Source organism: Corythoichthys intestinalis, chromosome 8, assembly GCF_030265065.1.
Source record: "Corythoichthys intestinalis isolate RoL2023-P3 chromosome 8, ASM3026506v1, whole genome shotgun sequence".
Classification (NCBI taxonomy): domain Eukaryota; kingdom Metazoa; phylum Chordata; class Actinopteri; order Syngnathiformes; family Syngnathidae; genus Corythoichthys; species Corythoichthys intestinalis.
In genome coordinates this window covers 28,193,879-28,215,334 of record NC_080402.1, presented here as the reverse complement: position 1 = coordinate 28,215,334, position 21,456 = coordinate 28,193,879, and the positions used below count along the sequence as shown (strand labels likewise).

At 38.8% G+C, this 21,456-nt stretch overlaps 1 protein-coding gene across 6 annotated transcripts in view; it reads left to right on the top strand.

Moving 5' to 3' along the window:
- grin2bb (glutamate receptor, ionotropic, N-methyl D-aspartate 2B, genome duplicate b) overlaps window positions 1–21,456 on the top strand; it is a 260,728-nt gene that overhangs the window by 2,823 nt on the left and 236,449 nt on the right. For 4 of the 6 annotated variants that reach the window (XM_057844330.1, XM_057844334.1, XM_057844336.1 and 1 more), the window contains exon 2: window positions 14,290–14,936. In XM_057844330.1, the coding sequence (XP_057700313.1) occupies window positions 14,928–14,936 (9 nt within the window). In that variant the 5' untranslated portion in view covers window positions 14,290–14,927. Of the gene's footprint in view, window positions 1–2,830; window positions 3,353–8,666; window positions 8,860–14,289; window positions 14,937–21,456 lie in introns of those variants that run through there. The other 2 variants (XM_057844331.1, XM_057844333.1) reach the window with 2 other exon arrangements.

Sequence of the window (21,456 nt, the reverse complement as noted above, 5' to 3'; positions counted from 1 at the left end):
GGGTCGCAGGGGTGCTGGAGCCTATCCCAGCTAACATTAGGCAGTAGGCAGGGTACACCCTGTATTGGTTGCTAGCCAATCGCAGGGCAAACGGCGGCAGAGTGGTAAGCACGTCCGCTCACAGTTCTGAAAGGGTCCAATCCCAGGCTCTGGCCTTCCTGTGTGGAGTTTGCATGTTTTCCCTGTGCTTTCGTAGGTTTTCTCCGGGTACTCCAGTTTCCTCCCACATCCCAAAAACATGCATGGTAGGCTAAATGGAAACTCGACATTGTCCTATGTATGAGTGTGTGCGTGAATTGTTGTCTGTCTCCTTGTGCCCAGTCACATATAAATTAATAATATTAATTAAAAACAAAATGAACCGTACTTCATTGTGTGAAGCGCTTTGCGACTTTAATCCGCGAATAGCACTACAGTGGTACCTCTACATACGAATTTAATTCATTCCAGGACTTGTTTTGTAAGTCGAAACGGTTAAAAATCGAGCGGAATTTACCTATAACATATTTTTAATTTGATTAATTCCTTAATAAATACCACATGTACAATTACAAATAGCAATTACACATAGAAAATCAATTAAGTTATTAATACAAATCGGGAAAAATAAATAAATGAATAAATCGGAATGTGTTTTATTGTCCCTTAACTTATAGAGACTGGCGAACGGAGGTTGGAGGAGAAGGCTTGTGGAGGTTTCTTTGTCCTTAATCCGTATCAGCAAATGGCATTCCATCTCCTCCGAAATAGCGCTACGATGTTTGGAGAGGACAGTCATACCGTTGGATCATGTGACCGTTTTGATGGCTTCCATTTGCTTCAGGACCGTCGAGATCATTGACATATTCTGGCCGTATTGTCGAGCCAGTTCACTCATTCGCACACCACGCTCATATAGTTCTGTCATTTCCTTCTTAATTTCAACGATAAGCGTCACCTCATTTCCTTTTTTCGCCACTAGCACAAACCTTTTTGTGACAAATGTTGATTTATCATAGAAGAAAAACCTCGTACTGCCATCTTGTGGGTAAACAATGAAATTGTGACGCTGTCGTAAATCGTCGTATTGTGAGTATTTCGTCATTTGTCGGGACAAATAACGGGTCACATTTTATGTCGCATGTGAAAAGGCTTGTATGTTAATGTATTTGTATGTCGAGGTACCACTGTATTTGAATGAAGTTTACTAATTTTTTAATACTGTTAAAATGATTCAAAACCGACACACCCTCTTGTTATGGCTCCCAATAAAACTCTATTCAATTTATACAGTGGTACCTCGACATACGATCTTTTCGACATCCGACATAAAATTTGACCCGCCATTTGTTTCTACATCCTACAATACGCTCTAAATACGACGACCTATGACAGCACTATAAGTGCATTTTAAGGGGGGGCGGGGGGGGGGGGTGAGTGGCCAAAAAGTGTCATTGCATGTAATTAACTTTCTTATATATATATATATATATATATAAAAGTTGCAAAGCAATAAAACTGCAACAAAAATGAATGAAATGGACAAAAAAACATTTTCATAATGGGTCAAAAATATTTTCAAGCACCTTAGACAGTCATTTGCTTTGCATACAGTATAATATATATATATAATAGAGAAAAAAATATTTTTAAAAATGATTTTTTCTTTGATTGAAAATATATATTTTTTTTTTGATTGAAGCAACTTTTTGGGGGATTGAACGATTTAGATACAAATGTCCTAATCATACTATGGCGCAAACACAAAAAGGATTGCTTCAATCAAAGAAAACTTTTTCAATGAAAAATTAAGTGTTCATATGCAAATATTTCAATCTCAAATATTTTTTTCAAAAACTTTTTTCTACGACTGAAATTTTTCTTGAATTGAATCAAAGCAACTTTTTTTTATTGAATAATAAAGACACAAATCTACCTCCATATGGCTCTGCCCAGGGGATGCAATTTTTGGCTGGGGTAACTACATTGGCACGACACCGGAGGGCGTATCAAATTCAATGGATGATGATCTTGGCGAAAAGTATTGCCTAAGCAGCCTGATTTAGAATTCCCCTCAAGAATGATGGGAAACAAAAAACGCTCATTTTCAACTTATTATTTTAAATATTCTTGTAAGTTAATTTTATTGCTGACTCTACGTATTTGGGTCATCAACATGTTGTGCCCCCCGCCCCAAAAGTCAAACTCCGCCTATGGACAGCACCGCAGTTTCTTTGTTTTCCCGCAAGATGGACACACGGCATAATTTCTTGTGAGAGAAATCAATATGGGTTCCAACAATGTTAGTGCAGGTGGTGAAAAAAAGGAAAAAGGTGATGCTTACCATTGACATGGAGATGAATATGATGGATATCATAGAAAAATATGAGCGTGGGGTGCGCATCCGTGATATGGCTTAACAATACAGCCGTAGATTGTCTATCTCGGTGGTCCTCCTCCGTTCGCCAGTCTTTATAAGTTAAGGTGGCAATTATTATTGTGGTAACATCGCCAAATAAATCCCCAGCTTCGTCAGGTTTCTAATCATTTATTCCATCAACTTGTGCAACACAACACCCCTAGTGTCCCCCGCAGTAAGTAAACAAAGGCTCAGTTCGTCAAGTCAGCCACACAATGCGTTCAGGTACACCACGCAAACATGTTTGCCACATTAGAATCTGGTCTGTTATATTATTACAGGTATTATTATTATTATTATTATTACTATCATTCCAATTTTTATTCATAATTTCTTTGTTTTGCTCATTTGTAATTGATATTTGCACGAGTAACATCAGTATTTATTAAGAATTTAGTGTAGGTTTTCCGGCTGTGGAACGAATTAATGGAATTATAATGTATACTTATGGGAAAATCCTGCTCGACATACGACCATTTCGACTTACAAACAAGGTCCGGGAACAAATGAACTTCGTATATAGAGGTACCACTGTAGTCTTATTTTCTTCTATTTATATTTAATGGTATTTAAGTCATTGCTTGCCATTTCAATGACAGACAACATTCAAACTGGGAGGACTGGCTGTGAGTGCTCATCTTTCAGTGCCACTGACTGCGCTAGAAGTCTAACCCTAAATGGACTGGATGGCAACCAATGAGTTAAATTAGTGTTCTGTTCCAGGGTCAAACTGTTTGGTTGCATCTGTGTTTTGTTTTGGATTTGGTTTGTTCTCTGCTGTGTGGGTTTGCCTGTGTTTTACCTCCTGTCTTGTCTGATTAGGTTTTCATTTCCACCTGTCCTCGTTAGCCCTGTCCTTCTGTTCACCCAGTCAGCTTCCATCAGCCATTTCCCTGGATTCTTTCAGTCCTTGTTGGTTGATTTTCACTAACATGTTGCCTTGACCCTGTTTAAGTAAGTTTTGCTCAATTTTTTGTTTCTTGTACCTACCTAGTATTCATTCATTCATCTTTCATGCCGCTTATGCTATTTCCCCAGTATTTACTTTGTAAATCAGTATTTTTGTAAATTACATATATTTTTAATACCGCCTGCAACCCTGTACTACCCCCCTGTACATGGGTCCGCACTGCCTAGCTCTGTGCTGATGCCGGTGGCGGTTCTAGGATATTTCTGAAACAGGGGCCAAGGAGGGGCCACATGTAACCCTCAGTAGGCAAATGTTGCTGCCATGTTGAGTGTTTGTTTTGGTCAACAAGGCGATACGCAGATTATCTTGCATGTGGCTGTAAAAAAATCGTTGCTTGACGCTGTCAAGCAGAGATGAACCTGTAAAGCAGGGTTCACTAAATCCAGACCTCGGTGCCACTTTTCCTGTCCTGTTTTCCACGTCCCTCACCCCTAACACACCTGAATCAAATGATTATGTCATCAGCAACCTCTCCAGTGGCCTATACTACGAACCGAGTTCAACCTCCCCAGAAGTAATCCAGTTTACCATCGGGTAACCGGAGTTGACAAAACCTGGTTGTCTAGTTTGTGGTCAATCGGTGCTACGACGCTGATTATGAGGTTGATTAGTCGAACCTGTGTCAACCCAGTCAGAGTTACTGCGCGTTCACATAAAAGGGGGCGGTGACCAGAGTCAAACACTACTTGTGACGATGGCACGGGCACCTTACTTCACGGAGGAGGAATGCGCGATGATCATGCGGAATTATGAGGAATTAAAATCCACGAAATCCAACACCGCTTCGGCGAGTAGAGCGCAACGGGTCTGTTGACAGCGAATTTACAGATCGTGTGATTTGTGAATGCGTCAATATGCCAGTTTACTTATGTCCATGAAAAGAAATAAAGCCTGCTGTCAGGACAATAAAATAAGATTTGGTACATTAACAGTAAGAAATAATTGTCACGCATCACCACACGAAACAGGATGATTGTATGTTTAGTCCCCTTGACTGTACGAATACGTATGTTCTTTTTTTTAGTTTGGGCCTAAAAAATCCAGCCCGACCCGACCCGAGTCCGATCAATAAACTTGATTTGCAGGCCCGAGCCCGACCCCCCCCCCCCAAAAAAAAAATTATGTTATATTTGTGAGGACTCAGGAGAAGAAGGAAATGCGGGGATGCCATGCGTTGTTGCGTAAATAAAAGCCCATCTTTTGTAACGATTTTTCACAGTTAAACAAGACTGTAAGATGCATATTCAATAAACATTTATATCTTTTATATTTGTGCGTCTGTCCTATCAGTGGATTTGACATTTAATTTAATCTCCTCGAGTTGGCAGAAAAAAACGCAAGTTTTCTCAATGTTTAAATAGTCTACATATTTCTATGATTATTATAAATACATCAATTTGAAGCGTTTCCATACCCCACTCCGAATCGCACGGCATACAGTGTTCTTACGCAGATATTCAGCATCACCGATGGAATACATATATTGTCCCTGGCGAAAGAGCGCACGGACAGGCACACACAATCTGCGCGGTTGTGAGGGCCTGACTCGGCGGGTTACATTAGTGACGTCTGCCGAGATCAGTTGGCACAGGTAAAGAATTCCCTCAGCTGAAAATCTATATCTTTCATGGAGAACATCTTCCAGGTACGCCAGCGGATTCTGGCGGTCCCGAAATACCCGTGCCCTCCGGAGAGAGCCCCTCACAATCTGCGCGCCAATGTCGTATGGGTCGTCCGAGTACGCTGTTATTGTCAGGAGGACACGTCCGCGGAGGAGTGCTGTTTAAATAGAGCGTGGTTAATTGGAATCCTGATGTTAAGCAAGATCTAACTCTGACACGACCAGGTTTGGCGTGTGGCGTGTGTTGCCATGGCAACACTTCTCGGTTCCAACATATCCACCTTTCGTAGTCTCGCATAGCCGCGAACTTACGTCGCACGTGATAAAGTTACTCTCGAAGTTACCCTGCTAAGCCAGAAAACCGGCTTCGTAGTATAGGCCACAGAAGCCTGATAATGATCCTGATTATTTTGATTCAGGTGTGTTGGAGGAGGGAGACATGGAAAACACGACAGGAAAAGTGGCACCGAGGTCCAGATTTAGTGAACCCTGCTGTAAAGTTTGCAACAATTTGTAGTTAGTCATACTGGATACAAGTAAGGATACAATACATGGAACTGTAATCTTAATCACTTTTTTGAAAAGCCATTTTAAACTAAAAAAACTGCATTAATATTTAACATACGCTAGAATAGGCCTGATTGATATTGGAAAAAAACTATTATTTCAATTTTTTGGGGGGGGGGTTTGCAATACATTTCGATATACCGTATTGGCCCGAATATAAGACGGCCCTGATTATAAGACGACCCCCTCTTTTTCAAGACTCAAGTTTAAAAAAACATTTTTTTGAACACCAAATTAATTTTTATACAGAAAATAATTACAGTACATCCGAAACAAATGATTATAACAATATATTTGAGAGAAAAAGCATGTTATTGTGCCTCATTCCAATCTTAATATCTGAACATTTAAATATGTAAACTAAAGTGCAATCACATTCGTAAATGAATGGCTTCTGGTTTTTGAAATGTAAATTAACCAATTTATTGTGATAAAACAACAAAATTGCAAAAACTGCATTAACCATCAAAATGAAGTCTAACTGTAACTGTAGTCTTGAAACAAATCTGAATAAGGAAAAACATTGCAATAAAATAATGCAAACTGGTTAAACTTGAGAGAAGCTGAGATCTGTCCTGACAGAACATACTTCAGTGATATCTGGCGCCATCTAGCGTCGTGAATGGGTATAATGTCTAGACCGCGAATATAAGACGACCTGCTCTTTTTCATTCTTATTTCAATGCAAAAAACACCGTCTTATATTCGAGCAAATGCGGTAACTTTGTGATAGTAAAACTAGAGGAATTTTCACTAGATAACTTGAATAGCTCTGTTTGGGACAGGTCTAAATGATATTGGAAAAAAAATTAACAGTACATTACCAAGCCTCCACACTTACTTTTTGCATCGGTTGCACTGGTGCGCCTTTTTTTCTTAAGGTGCACCAGCACAAAATGTAGACGCACACATCACTTTTAAAGCCATACTTTTAATCACTCCCCAAAACATTCATATAATTCATTTATTCAGTCATCTTCTGAACCCAAGGGCATAGGGCTTTAATAAAACCAAACAGATTGGATGAACGGGGGGCAGGGCTACATTTCTCACAAATATGAACCTAATTAATCAGGGGTGCTCATTACGTCGATCCCGATCGACAAGTCGATCGCAATGCTAGTGTGCCTAGCTCGTAGCATAAAAAAAAAAAACAACAAAAAAAACTCTTTTATGTACATAGTTAATCATGATTATTTTGTGTGAGCAACATATGAGGTTATGCAGCACCCTTCTCTCTGAAAGCAGCTTCACTAACATTTTTCTGGTACTATAGTTTCCAGCAGAGTTACATTTCTCAGTTTAATTAACGTTAACAGTAGAAAACACAAACAGTAGGACACTTCTCTCTAAGCAGCTTCCTACTCGAGTTTTGCAGATTAGCAAGTTCACACAGTTTAATGTTATGCTAACTCAGATGCAGGTTGGACTTTCAGTAGCAAATTAGTGGTGTTTCCCACCTCCGCAACATTGGTGTCTTTTTAAATTACATACAGTGGCTGCTGCTGGCCGAAAAAAGAAAAAAAAAAACTTCTAATGTCTCGCCTATTTGAAGGGGGCGGAGGAGGCGGCATGTTGTCGACATGTATTTCTGTCGGGGCTGTGTGACCGTGTGTGTGTGTGTCGGGGGTGGGTCAAGTCGTCAGCCAATCAAATGTGCGTTTGATAGAGGGAAAAATGGACCGGCGGATTCAGCAAGTGAAATGAGGTGCATGTAAGTTTGAATATAATGAAAATAAATTATTAAATAATAATGGCAGGGTCAATTCTATCCTTACAACATATGAGAAGACAATCTAAATTGCATGTATAACTGGACTAATTATAACATGCATATAAGATTGCTTAAAGGTTGGTGGGGACAATTTGAGCATCCTGAAAAGTTGTGTTGTGTTATGTCCCTACCGTCCCTATGCAAACCTACGCCCTTGTCTGAACCGCTTACCCTCACGAGGGTCATGGGGGTGCTGGAGCCTATCACAGCTCACTCCAGGCAGAAGGCAGGGTACACCCCTGGTTGCTAGCTAGTCGCAGGGCACATAAACATTCACACACACATTTACAGTTACAGACAATTTGGAGATAATCAATTCGTATACCATGCAAGTTTTTTGTTTTTTTTGTTTAGATGTGGCAGAGATGTGGCAGGAACCCGGAGAAAACCCATGCACGCCACCTTCATAATGTGAATTGTTTTTAAATTCCCTCGTAAAACCTTCAATAACTGCACAGAAATGATAGAGTATGACGTGATGTCCAATGTACTGTAAAATAAAATAAAGAAAACTAGCCAGTTTTTATGATATCTGAAGTAGCAAAGGAGCACTAAAGCAGACTGACACTAGTGTTGTTTTATTGGCTTGGAAGTGTTTCAAGTGTGTATAAATGTTTAAATTTGGAAACAATTTTTTAAATGAATTGTGGTGCAGCTTCAATTTAAGGGGCCAGATGTTCTGACATCAAACATAGTTACATTTCGGATTCTATGGTTATATTGGCATTTTCCCAACTCATAATCATAGTAATGGATAGCTTGAGTGGGGACTGTGGTACAGTTGTTAGCCGCTTACCCATTGGTTCATTAATGGGAGCATAAGAGTGAATAATGCAATAGAATGTAAGGGGTCACTGAGTATCTAGAAAAGCACTATACAAATCCAATGCATTATATTGTTAATATGACATCACTCACAAAAAAATAAAAGTAACGCATACTGCTTTCAGGGCTCAATGAGCTGAAGTCTCATCAAATTCCATTTGAGTTTTGAAGTCCTAACATTTAGTATTTATGAGATTACCTGACAACCTTCATCTTAAAATGCTATTTTGTATACTTTCAAAGGGGGCACAGGAACATGCTTAAAGTTGTCAAGATTTTTGGCGCATAGAAAAATTAGGAATTTTTACTTGAATAAAGCGTTAATATCGGGGCGAACTTTGCCAAGCTTTGTCCATTGACATAGGGCAGTACTTCTCAAATGGTGGGGCGCGCCCCCCCAGGGGGGCGCAGAGCGATGCCAGGGGGGGCGCGAGTGACCTCGGGGAACATGCTTTTTTTTTTATTTTTTTTTTTTATGCCGTACTAGAATAAAGTGTACTTGCACATCCACTCCGTGGGTGGCAGTGGCGCTCTCATTTTCAAAGTGCGTGCAGTATTTTTGAAGTAAGCAAGAGCACAGTGAGCACACGGAAGAGACTCATGCAGAGCTGGACTCACGCAGCGACCCACTGTCTTTCTCACGTGTCCGGCCGAGAAGTGCCGTTTTCGGCTTGGGATCGTCACGACCACCGCCCTCACCTACGGTTCTCCCTCGGCCGCCGAGAATGCGCTTTTTTCGGGCCGTTTGCCTTTGACTTTTAATATAGTGGGAAATGAGGAAAGACCACTGTTTACTGAGTCTAAAAATGATTATAGCGGAGAAGCCAAATCAGTTAAGACGCCACTTAAAGACATTAGACCTCAATCTCATTGACAAGCCGCTTGATTGTTTTTCAGCGAAAATGTGCCGAATATTGCCAATTGTCACAATCGTCCCGCTTTGTCAGTGTTATATCAGTAAACCAGTGAGCACTGTGGTGAATCAGCGAAAATAAAAACTTTCCTTCTGTCCAGAGACCTTTTTCCCCCCTTCTATTCAGTTTTGTTTTTTTTCGGTCAAATTTTTTGGCATGTTGTCCTGAAGAGTAAATGTTTCTAATCAATTTGAATTTGTTATTATTTACTGATTTTATTACATTTTATTTTTCAGTATCAAATGGTCAAAAATGTACCTTGAGTGTATTTTTACAGTTTGGATGTGACTTTTTTTTTTTTTTTTTTTTAACTTCAGGCAAATTGATGCGCATTAAGTCTTTTCTGTTACAAGCAACACAATGTTAAAAAAGTTATACTTTATTATAAGTTGATCTATGTTACTTTTTTTCTTTAATAGAAAAAAAAGGACACAATGTTAGGCTGAGGCGTACTTATAATAGTAATATAGACGAATGATACTATTTACAGTGGCGGCAGAGAGTTGGGGGGGGCGCGAAACATTTACGTCTTCCTTGGGGGGGCGTAACAGAAAATAATTGAGAAGCACTGACATAGGGGATGCTGTGAAGTCGATTTCAATGCGAGAGAAAAAGTGAGAATGATTTAAAGTACAGTGGTGAAAAGAGTGCACCTAACTACTTAAATATAAAGGCCCCACCCCTAAAACCACCACTGGCTAATGCACTCGTAAAACCTTCAATAACTGCACAGAAATGATAAAGAGAGTATGACAAGATGCCCAATGTATAGTAAAATTAAATAAAGAAATCTAACCAGTCTTTATGACATCTGACTTACCAAAAAAGCACTAAAGCAGACTGACACTAGTGTTGTTTTATTGGCTTGGAAGTGTTTCAAGTGAGTATAAATGTTTAAAATTGGAAACAATTTTTTTTTAATGAATTGTGTTGCGGCTTCAATTTAAGGGGCCAGATGTTCTGACATCAAACATAGTTACATTTCGGATTCTATGGTTATATTGGCACTTTCCCAACTCATAAGCATAGTAATGGATTGCTTGAGCGTAAGAGTGAATAATAGAATAGAATCTAAGGCGTCACTGAGTGTCTAGAAAAGCGCTATACAAATTCAATGCATTATATTATTACGTAATATGACATCACTCACAAAAAAATAAAAGTAATGCATACTGCTTTCAGGGCTCAGTGAGCTGAAATCTCATCAAAAGTTTTGAAGTCCTAACATTTTAGTATTTATTAGTGCTGTCAAATTTATCGCGATAACGGGCGGTAATTATTTTTTTAAATTAATCACGTTAAAATATTTGACGCATTTAACGCATGCGCGGAATGACCCGCTCATGCGTGGCCTCAAATCGATTACAACGATGCAGTTTTTTGCACATTGAGAGTTAAACGGCAGAGAAAGGCAAGTAGACACAGGTGTTCATTGGAACGCGCCGTTTATTGGCATAAGCCTCAGCAAATCCTTCACAACAAACATACAGTATGTATCATTTAGTGAAAGCACAACAAAAATAATATTACTATCTCTCAAAAAAATGTTCACAAAAAGAAAAGCGCTTAATGCAAAGAGAACTGGCATTCCCAATCAAAATAGCTATGCAAAATACACATAAAACCTACTCATACTTTGGTTAAACTCTATTCAAACATTTTGTTTAACTCAACAAATACACTGGATTCAAAATGTAGTCACAATATACAAACTATCAGAGGTTTTGTACGTTGTGAAGCCAGCACTCAAATGACGTGGATGGACCAGTAAACAGGGAACTACGGCATCAGTCGAGGGACAAAACACGCTCATTGGCTTGATTTTTAAGTAATTTAAAACTCGCCATTGACACCTTGTGGTGTATTTCAATCACTACCTTACATAGTTAAAGACACTGTGGAAGATTGGCAGAGAGCCCATGTGAGGTCATTGCTCGGCGACGTCAACAATGTCGAGCTACTAGTTTATTTTTTTATTTAAATTTTTACAAATTTGATTAAAACGAAAACATTAATAGGGGTTTTAATATAAAATTACTATAACATTTACAGTGGGGCAAATAAGTATTTAGTCAACCACTAATTGTGCAAGTTCTTCCACTTAAAATATTAGAGAGGCATGTTATTGTCAACATGGGTAAACCTCAACCATGAGAGACAGAATGTGGAAAAAAAAAAACAAACAGAAAATCACATTATTTGATTTTTAAAGAATTTATTTGCAAATCATGGTGGAAAAAAGGTTTTTGGTCAATACCAAAAGTTCATCTCAATATTTTGTTATGTACCCTTTGTTGGCAATAACATAGGCCAAACGTTTTCTGTAACTCTTCACGAGCTTTTCACACACTGTTGCTTGTATTTTGGCCCATTCCTCCATGCAGATCTCCTTTAGAGCAGTGATGTTTTGGGGCTGTTGTTAGGCAACACGGACTTTCAACTCCCTCCACAGATTTTTGATTAGGTTGAGATCTGGGGACTGGCTAGACCACTTCAGGACCTTGAAATGCTTCTTAAGAAGCCACTCCTTTGTTGCCCTGGCTGTGCGTTTGGGATCATTGTCATGCTGAAAGACCCAGCCACGTCTCATCTTCAATGCCCTTGCTGATGGAAGGAGATTTTCACTCAAAATCTTGATACATGGCCCCATTCATTCTTTCCTTTCCACAGATCAGTCATCCTGGTCCCTTTGCAGAAAAACAGCCCAAAGCATGATGTTTACACCCCCACTCTTCACAGTGGGTATGGTGTTCTTCTGATGCAATTCAGTATTCTTTCTCCTCCAAACACAAGAACCTGTGTTTCTACCAAAAAGTTCTATTTTGGTTTCATCTGACCATAACACATTCTCCCAGTCCTCTTCTGGATCATCCAAATGCTCTCTAGCGAACCGCAGATGGGCCTGGGCATGTACTGGCTTCAGCAGGGGGACACGTCGGGCAGTGCAGAATTTGAGTCCCTGGCGGCGCATTGTGTTACTGATAGTAGCCTTTGTTACTGTGGTCCCAGCTCTCTGTAGGTCATTCACTAGGTCCCCCACGTGTGGTTCTGGGATTTTTGCTCACCGTTCTTGTTATTATTTTTGACGCCACGGGGTGAGATCTTGCATGGAGCCCCAGATCGGGGGAGATTATCAGTGGTCTTGTATGTCTTCCATTTTCTAATAATTGCTCCCACAGTTGATTTCTTTACACCAAGCGTTTTACGTATTGCAGATTCAGTCTTCCCAGCCTGGTGCAGGTCTACAATTTTGTCTCTGGTGGTTTTTCCACATTCTGTCTCTCATGGTTGAGGTTTACCCATGTTGACAATTACAGGCCTCTAATCTTTTCAAACAGGAGAACTTGACTAAATACTTATTTGCCCCACTGTATCTTTTAAGAACTACAAGTCTTTCTATCCATGGATCCCTTTAACAGAAAGAATGTTAATAATGTTAATGCCATCTTGTGGATTTATTGTTATAATAAACAAATACAGTACTTATGTACAGTATGCTGAATGTACGTATATATCCGTCTTGTGTCTTATCTTTCCATTCCAACAATAATTTACAGAAAAATATGGCATATTTGAGTGATGGTTTGAATTGCAATTAATTACGATTAATTCATTTTTAAGCTGTGATTAACTCGATTAAAAATTTTAATCGTTTGACAGCCCTAGTATTTATGAGATTACCTGACAACCTTCATCTTAAAATGCTATTTTGTATACTTTCAAAGCAGGTACAAGAACATGCTTAAAGTTGTCAAGGATTCAGGCGCATAAAAAAATTAGACATTTTTACTTGAATAAAGCGTTAATATCGGGGCGAACTCTGCCAAGCTTTGTCCATTGACATAGGGAATGATGTTAAGTCGATTTCAATGCGAGAGAAAAAGTGAGAATGATTTAAACTACAGTGGTGAAAAGAGAGCGCCTAGCTGTTTAAATATAAAGGCTTAAAAGGACATGACCGTCTCTTGAGTGAGTCTAATGAAGGATTTATGTTTAAAAGAGGAGTCATTAAGAGTGAGTTGGGATTGTTAACATCCTTGATAACATGCAGTTGCAACAACAAAGCAATATTAAGTAATACTAAGATACTCCATCTAGGAAGCTTTAGGCAAGATTGAAAATAACTTCATAATGCAGTATAGACATAGACGCATAAGTGGATTTTAAGGGGGGGGGCAGGCCCCCCCTGGTGGCCGAAAAGTTTTATTGCATCTAATTGACTTTCCTATACATATATACAAGTTGAAAAGCAATAAAACTGCTACAAAAATGAATGCAATGAACAAAAAATATATTTTGATAATGGGTCAAAAGTATTTTAAGAACAGATCATGTGACTAGCACCTTAGACGGTCATTTGCTTTGCATAGAATTTTCAACAACAACAACAAAAAATATTAGAGGAAGGCAATTTTAGTTTTCCAATGATTTTTGTCTTAGACTGAAAATATTTATTTTGATTGAAGCAACTTTTTCTCGGGATTGAATGATTTAGACACAAGTTTCCTACCCATAATATTGGCCCAAACACAGAAAGAATTGCTTCAATCAAGGAAAACTATTTCGAGGAATGATTTTATTGCTGACACTACGTTTCGGGGCCATCAACATTTGTGCCCCCCCTGCCCCAAAAGTCAAACTCCGCCTATGCATAGACGTGGCTGTCCTTTAGAAATGTGTTGATTGACTCATGAATCTGTTGTTACTTTTGCTGTTTGGCTCCTTGTTTGAAAAACTGAATGTTGCAAAAAAAGCATGGAAACATTGACTAGTTGGATTGAAAAGATTAGAAGAGTTTTGAATTATGTGAGTAGTGTATGAGAAGTACATAAACACATATTGCATCATAAAAACTATATAGTCTGGTCTATTTTTGTTCTGTTTCATATTTTGAAACGATGTAAATAGTTGCTGTAAGACTTCTAACTAAATAGGTAACTTTTCAGTCCCGCTCAGATCAAAACATAGAAACAGCTAAACTTCCTGTTGATCTGACGCCTGAGCTTTTCCATCGTATTCTAAATTTCAGGTGGACCTGTATCTAAATAGTGTTTTTTTTTCACAAAAAACTAAAGAACTGTCAGTGTTTTTTTTAAATCCCCAAACGGAACCTTAAAACTACAAAAACAAACTCTAGCATGTTGACTAAGTTTATGCAAAATGATGCTCTTCCTTCCACATGCAAATCATTTTGGGACTTCTTTTCCTTTTCTTATTCAGATTGAGGAAGACGGAAGCAAAGAACGTTGAGCTCATATAGTGATAAACACGACTGGTGGAAACTGAAGTCATCAGGAAAAGAAGTCCGTGAGGAAAAGAACAGGAGGAAAGAAGAGGAGTATATATAAAAGCATACGCTACGCTGCTTTTCATCTCCTCATCTCCACGGCAACCGTGTTTCGCACAGACTTCTGGGAGGAGACCTGGCTGAGCTGTCGCCTGCGTTGGAGCGAGTGAGAGGAGAAAAGTTGCGGAGAAGAAAAAAAGCACCAATGAAACAACATTCCTTCATGATGTTCCATCTCTCTCAACCCACATCTTTTACTCTATTTTAATTCACGTATTGCTGCCAGTGGTCTACAAGTTCAATTTCCTACCAGCTTTATTTAGACATTCCAAAGCTTAAATTACTCATAATTCATTTTATCAAAACACTTCCTCCTCAAGATCAAGACCCCTCCAAATTCTTTTGCACAGCTCAGTGGTCGTTAGCAGGAGACCACTCTCACCCCCAGGCTTCCCGAGTGTGACTTCCTGTGCTCACCGACCCTTCATCCGAGGCTATGAGAGGAGGAGTCGATTGTCAGCTCACTCCATCATGCCAGTTGTGAAAAGCAGAGAGGAGATCCGGGCTGGCAATGTTCAAGGTAGGCCAGCGATCTGAATAATTGGATTTGTCTGTCAAGCCTTTCCTGAAAATGTGTCACACAGACAGCGCGGAACAACTGTGACAAGTACATAAGTTCATCTGTTTATTTATTCATAAAAGTTGTTATATAAAACAATTGATTCTTTTTATATATATACAGTATATAGTGCTTGGCGTCCACATAATTGGACATCACATTTTGGGAGGCCATCAAAGAGGCTACACTTTGATACTGAATGTTAATATTGTGGCCTCCATGACCCAAAATGTGATGTCCACGTATGTGAACGCCAGGTCTTTATGTATTAATTTATGTTTCCATTCCACAATGTTCTCAGTAATAAGCATGAAATCAGCAATGCCATTATAAGACACAAACAGCCACAATGAAAACAAGCAGGGTAAGAGCTGAACATGTCTAATAACAAAATATACAGTGGGGCAAATAAGTATTTAGTCAACCACCAATTGTGCAAGTTCTCCTACTTGAAAAGATTAGCGAGGCCTGTAATTGTCAACATGGGTAAACCTCAACCATGAGAGACAGAATGTGGGAGAAAAAAAAAACAGAAAATCACATAACTTGATTTTTAAAGAATTTATTTCCAAATTAGAGTGGAAAATAAGTTTTTGGTCACCTACAAGCAAGCAAGATTTCTGGCTTCTTCTAACGAGGTCTATCAATGGCACCTGTTTTAAATCATTATCGGTATAAAAGACACCTGTCCACAACCTCAGTCAGTCACACTCCAAACTACACTATGGCCAAGACCAAAGAGCTGTTGAAGGACACCAGAGACAAAATTGTCGACCTGCACCAGGCTGGGAAGACTGAATCTGCAATTGGTAAAACACTTGGTGTCAACTGTGCTATCAACTGTGGGAGCAATTATTAGAAAATGGAAGACCTAAAAGACCACTGATAATCTCCCTCGATCTGGGGCTCCATGCAAGATCTCACCCCGTGGCGTCAAAATGATATCATGAACGGTGAACAAAAATCCCAGAACCACACGGGGGGGATCTAGTGAATGACCTACAGAGAGCTGGGACCACATTAACAAAGGCCACTATCAGTAACACAATGCGCTGCCAGGGACTCAAATCCTGCACTGCCAGACATGTCCCCCTGCTGAAGCCAATACACGTGAATGCCCGTCTGCGGTTCGCTAGAGAGCATTTGGATGATCCAGAAGAGGACTGGGAGAATGTGTTATATATAAAATGAAATTTTTGGTAGAAACACAGGTTCTTGTGTTTGGAGGAGAAAGAATACTGAATTGCAGCTGAAGAACACCATACCTACTGTGAAGCATGGGGGTGGAAACATCGTGCTTTGGGGCTGTTTTTCTGCAAAGGGACCAGGACGACTGATCTGTGTAAAGGAAAGAATGAATGGTGCCATGTATCGAGAGATTTTGAGTGAAAATCTCCTTCCATCAGCAAGGGCATTGAAGATGAGACGTGGCTGGGTCTTTCAGGATGACAATGATCCCAAACGCACAGCCAGGGCAACAAAGGAGTGGCTTCGTAAGAAGCATTTCAAGGTCCTGGAGTGGCCTAGCCAGTCTCCAGATCCCAACCCCATAGAAAATCCATGGAGGGAGTTGAAAGTCCTTGTTGCCTAACGACAGCCCCAAAACATCACTGCTCTAGAGGAGATCTGCATGGAGGAATGGGCCAAAATACCAGCAACAGTGTGTGAAAAGCTTGTGAAGAGTTACAGAAAACGTTTGGCCTCCGTTATTGCCAACAAAGGGTATATAACAAAGTATTGGGAGAACGTTTGGTATTGACCAAATACTTATTTTCCACCATGATTTGCAAATAAATTCTTTAAAAATCAAACAATGTTATTTTCTGTTTTTTTTCCACATTGTCTCTCATGGTTGAGGTTTACCCATGTTACAGGCCTCTCTAATATTTTCAAGTGGGAGAACTTGCACAATTAGTGGTTGACTAAATACTTATTTGCCCCACCGTAATCATTTCAACTTGGCTTGAAGAGGGGAAGAGGAAAACATATTAAATCCAACCCCATTGTTCATAATGTACACAAACATTCTTTACTACTTCCTTACAAATAATGAATTAATATACCAATTCATAATAGAATTACGGTTTTAGAGACTGAGTAACCTCATAATGACAATATAGATACATTATCATAGGAATTAATAATTGGATACATAACAAGAAAAATTCCACACGAATCATAGTATGAGAATACACAATACCATAACTTGTAACAACAAGCAGCGACAACAAAAGACCGCACACACTCAATAATATTGAACAGATTATCGGCAATGAAAAATTACATGTACACATAAGTTTAAAGAAGGATTGACACTAAAGGCTGCCTATGTAATGTTACCGTAGCATTCATTTATATAAAAGTTTAAATTCATGATTAGCGGTTGACCCCCACCACAGGCCCCAAATTTAGTTAGGCGGATTTAAAAAAAAATTTTTTTTTAGAATAAAAAATAGACCGTAGCTAACGACAGCATTTTATCTTTTTTCAGAACGTCATACTTCATAATACAAATACAGTACTTTTATCTGCAGTTCGTTTTTATTCCGAAAGAAAAACAAACAAACAAACAAACAAACAAACAAACAAACAAACAAACAAACAAAAACAAGAAATGATTTATATCCACATTGGAGGCCTTTTTTTTTTTTTTTGGCTTGTATTTTGACATAGTTTAATGGTTATGCTCAGGGGTGAAAGTGGCTAGAATTTCTTGCCGAAACTCCCTGACAGAAAGGTCGCCACAGAGGGTTCTGGGTGTCAAACCTTCTAAAATCACAGAAATGCAAAAAAAAAAAAAAAAAATCAGGTTTTACACATACATTATGCTGCTCCATTGCACTTACTGTAACAAGGCATCCATGAGAAATTCATTTTCGTTCAAAATTGTATTTTAAAGTAAGATACATTAACAAAGTAAGTACAAATGACTTACATGATGCACAGTGAAATGGAATATATTTTGAAGATAACACAAACATTTACTTTTTTTATATTAAAAGGAAATAAGTATCCTAGCATACGTAGGTAGATGAAAAAAAAAAAAAGTCCAAAGTGCACATGAACTATACTGGCAAATGTAGCACATTTGAGACAAGCATTTCTAGACCTCATTGCAGTAAAAAACAAATGTTTAAAATCTTATTGTGTTCAATCTCACTTTAAGTATGTATGTATCATTTATGATACAAATTAAAGAACATATATATCTATACAAATTTTAAAAAATCATGTTTAAGGACCACATAAAGCTTTCAAATTGAAAAATTCGGAATTTTCTTTTCATTATTTCTGGGGTCAGGCATTATAGGGTTAACCCTTTCTTGCCAAATGTATCACATTTGATACACTTAGAATTTCATGATTTTGTGACTAACTCAGAATTTTTAAATATCTTTCCACAAAAAAAAAAAAAAAATGGATGCAAGTCAATGCATGCAGGTTCCATGAGAGAAAAAAACAGGATTTAGCAAGGGTTATAGATATTACAGTGCTTATTACACATATTTCGGTAATTTTTCTTTTTCACAAATTTGAAAAAAAGGTTTCATTAAGACCTTATTTTTCAAATTTTGTGATACACTGACAATTGCTTCATATTGCAGGCTTTACGGTGTCACTTGTCTTATAAAGGGTGAAATAATGTGTATATTATTTCTATTCAGAAATATATTCGGAATATCCAGAAAACATATTAAACAGTCAGATCAATGATACAGTGTTCTAAATTAGATTGTCCATTCATAGTGAGTCTGTGTGCCCTGGCAGATTATCGTAACCTGTTTTCACAAAGAGGCTGTCTGATAGGGCAAGGAAACCAAAAAAACTTTGTGAAACTTTGAAATGATTGTAGGTTGCTAATAAACTGATACAATTTCACTGCACAATTACTAGTATTAAAAGTTAGGTCAATGCTTCTGATTCTGGTAATGTAAATTAAACATTCACCCTTTAGTCATGGTTGTGGTGTCATGTGAGCAGCATGGTGGTCTGTTGAAGCGTTTTCCAACTATTGCTGGGCCAACATTTTAGATTGAAAAATAAAAAAATGTAACTGCACACTACCAAAATGATGTACAGTATACTGAAAAAACTGTTTCCACCTCAATTGACATTTTTACATTGTGATATTTTTCTCATGGCATACAGTACTAGTTTAGAGTTGCACGTTTTTCCTGTTCTTGGGAGGATTTTCCTCCTGCTCCCCGCTTTCCTGTCACACTCGAAAAGAAGCAAGCAGGTTAGGTTATACAGCTGGTCTGCTAATCTTACCTCCTTTGACGGTAGAACAGATCACATCAGCAGATGGTCACTTATTGTCAGTTTGAAAAATCGTGCGACCAAACAGCAGAAAGAATTTCCTGAAAATGGACACTGCATGACAATTTTAGCTCGGGTTTTCCTCACTTTCCTCAGCCTTTTTCGTTTTGCTTTTGGTAAATAAATAACCGAAAGAAATAATTTTCAGTGCAGCATACTCAGCTAGTGGTGAACACATCTGCCTTTAAAATTTTGAATTTCATGGGTCGCATCTCAGGTACTCTGACTTCCTTCTGCAGTTAACTAGAAAGGTTAGGTAGGTAGGCACTTTTCTCTCATAATACGCCTTTTAAAGCACTTGTTGAGATTTACTTTTTGTTGAACAGTGACACACTCAGCAAACAGTATTATTCATCATACTGCAGATCTTTTTTTCCCATCTTTCTCATGAGCGAGCCCATTATTGAAGCAAGCGATAATATGGTTCTGACTTCAATAAGCACACAGCGTCATGAGGGGATAACGGGTCTAGACAATAGCAACCATACAATGGCGGCAAGCGTGATGCTGGAACACACTACACTTTTTTCCTCCTATACATATTGCAGCTACTCAGAAGGATGAATAGGACATTTAAAAATTGGCAGGAGGAAATCAACATAATGATAAAAATTATTATGTAGTGATACTCAAGAAAACATGAGGATACATACAGTACAGAGGTTGCGCTAGACATTTTCGTTGTCTGTCATTTTGACTGACAGGGTCATAAAAATCCGGTCATAATCTATTTTTACCCGTCACTTAAATTTTTAAAATGATAATGATGACATATTCAATAGTATTTAGTTTTCATTCATTTTTAATTAATATTGTAACGCTTGCTTGGCGGCGAAAAATTAGACACGGAAGTCGTGGTATTTTTCTCCCTCTTTTTACTCTGCTTACCGCCAACACCAACAAAACAACAACTCCGCCCCCAAAGAAAAAGAGGCAACTATATAGACCCCAATCACCAACGTCACACAATGATCTTAATTGTGGTCGTCAGCCCAAAATCTTCTAAATATATATTAAATGCATCTTACCAGATATAAAATGACTACTACATAGTCTGTGGTGATCGTTTGGTGCCCAGATTTCTTGTCGAATAACAGCAGTCCATCTCGCTTTCCTCTTCGGGTCTCTCAGAATACGGTACAACTTCAAGTCTCTCCGTCTATCTTCTCTGTTACTGCAACCAACCGCCACACACGCCTTCACCATTTTGATTATTAATGTTAACGAGCAGAAAAACACGCCGTAATAGGAGGCATGTACGTAGCGGTAATGTGTAAACACAGCCGACACACAATATGGCGGCTCCAGTCAGGGGGGCGGAGTTGTGACGTCATGTGATTGGGGTCTATACACAGGTGGCAATCTAGTCACCCAATTGGATGACGTGCTGGCACACCGGGTGCCCCAATAAGAACCTCGCGTTGATGTGTCAATCACGGTGCTGCCGCCAGACCCCGGTGACGGTACAATATTCTGACAGAATAGCCAACGACGTCATGCATTAAGAGAGACAATAGCTAATTAATATGCTCACTCGCCACCCTGTGGTCTGGGGTGTGAATTGCAACCTGTCAAAATGACGGACGGACTTCAGTTTTTTCCGTCACCGTTTTAAAAAACCGGTCAACGACGGAATATATTCGGTTAACGCGACCCCTGATACAGTATATCACAATAGAGAGTACACCCCTCGCATTTTTGCAGATATTTAAGTATATGTTTTCATGGGACAACACTGACAAAATGACACTTTTTTAAAATTTTTTTTAAATTCATTGTCATCATCATCGGTATCATTGCAGTTACAAGCTTTGTGATTTGATTAACCCGAAGAAACAAAACCGAAGAAAAAAAGACAAGGGCTGACGGGAGAAGCATATGCTTGTCAAGTCCCGTCCCCTTCAACCAACCACGGACGCACAGTCAATACATGGTAGCATTATACATTGCGATACATGAACGGATTTTTTTTTTGTCTTCACATGAATTTTCTTCCCAAAAGTCATTGATTGGACGTAACACTTAGGTAAAGTTGTCGATCAATTGTAAGTTCATCGATTAGTGTGATCGTCAGATTTGTGAATCCAGACATGAAGGTGTTGGCCTGACATGGGCGTTGTCTCGATGTAGGTCGCATTGTTTAAAAAAAAAAAAAATCTGT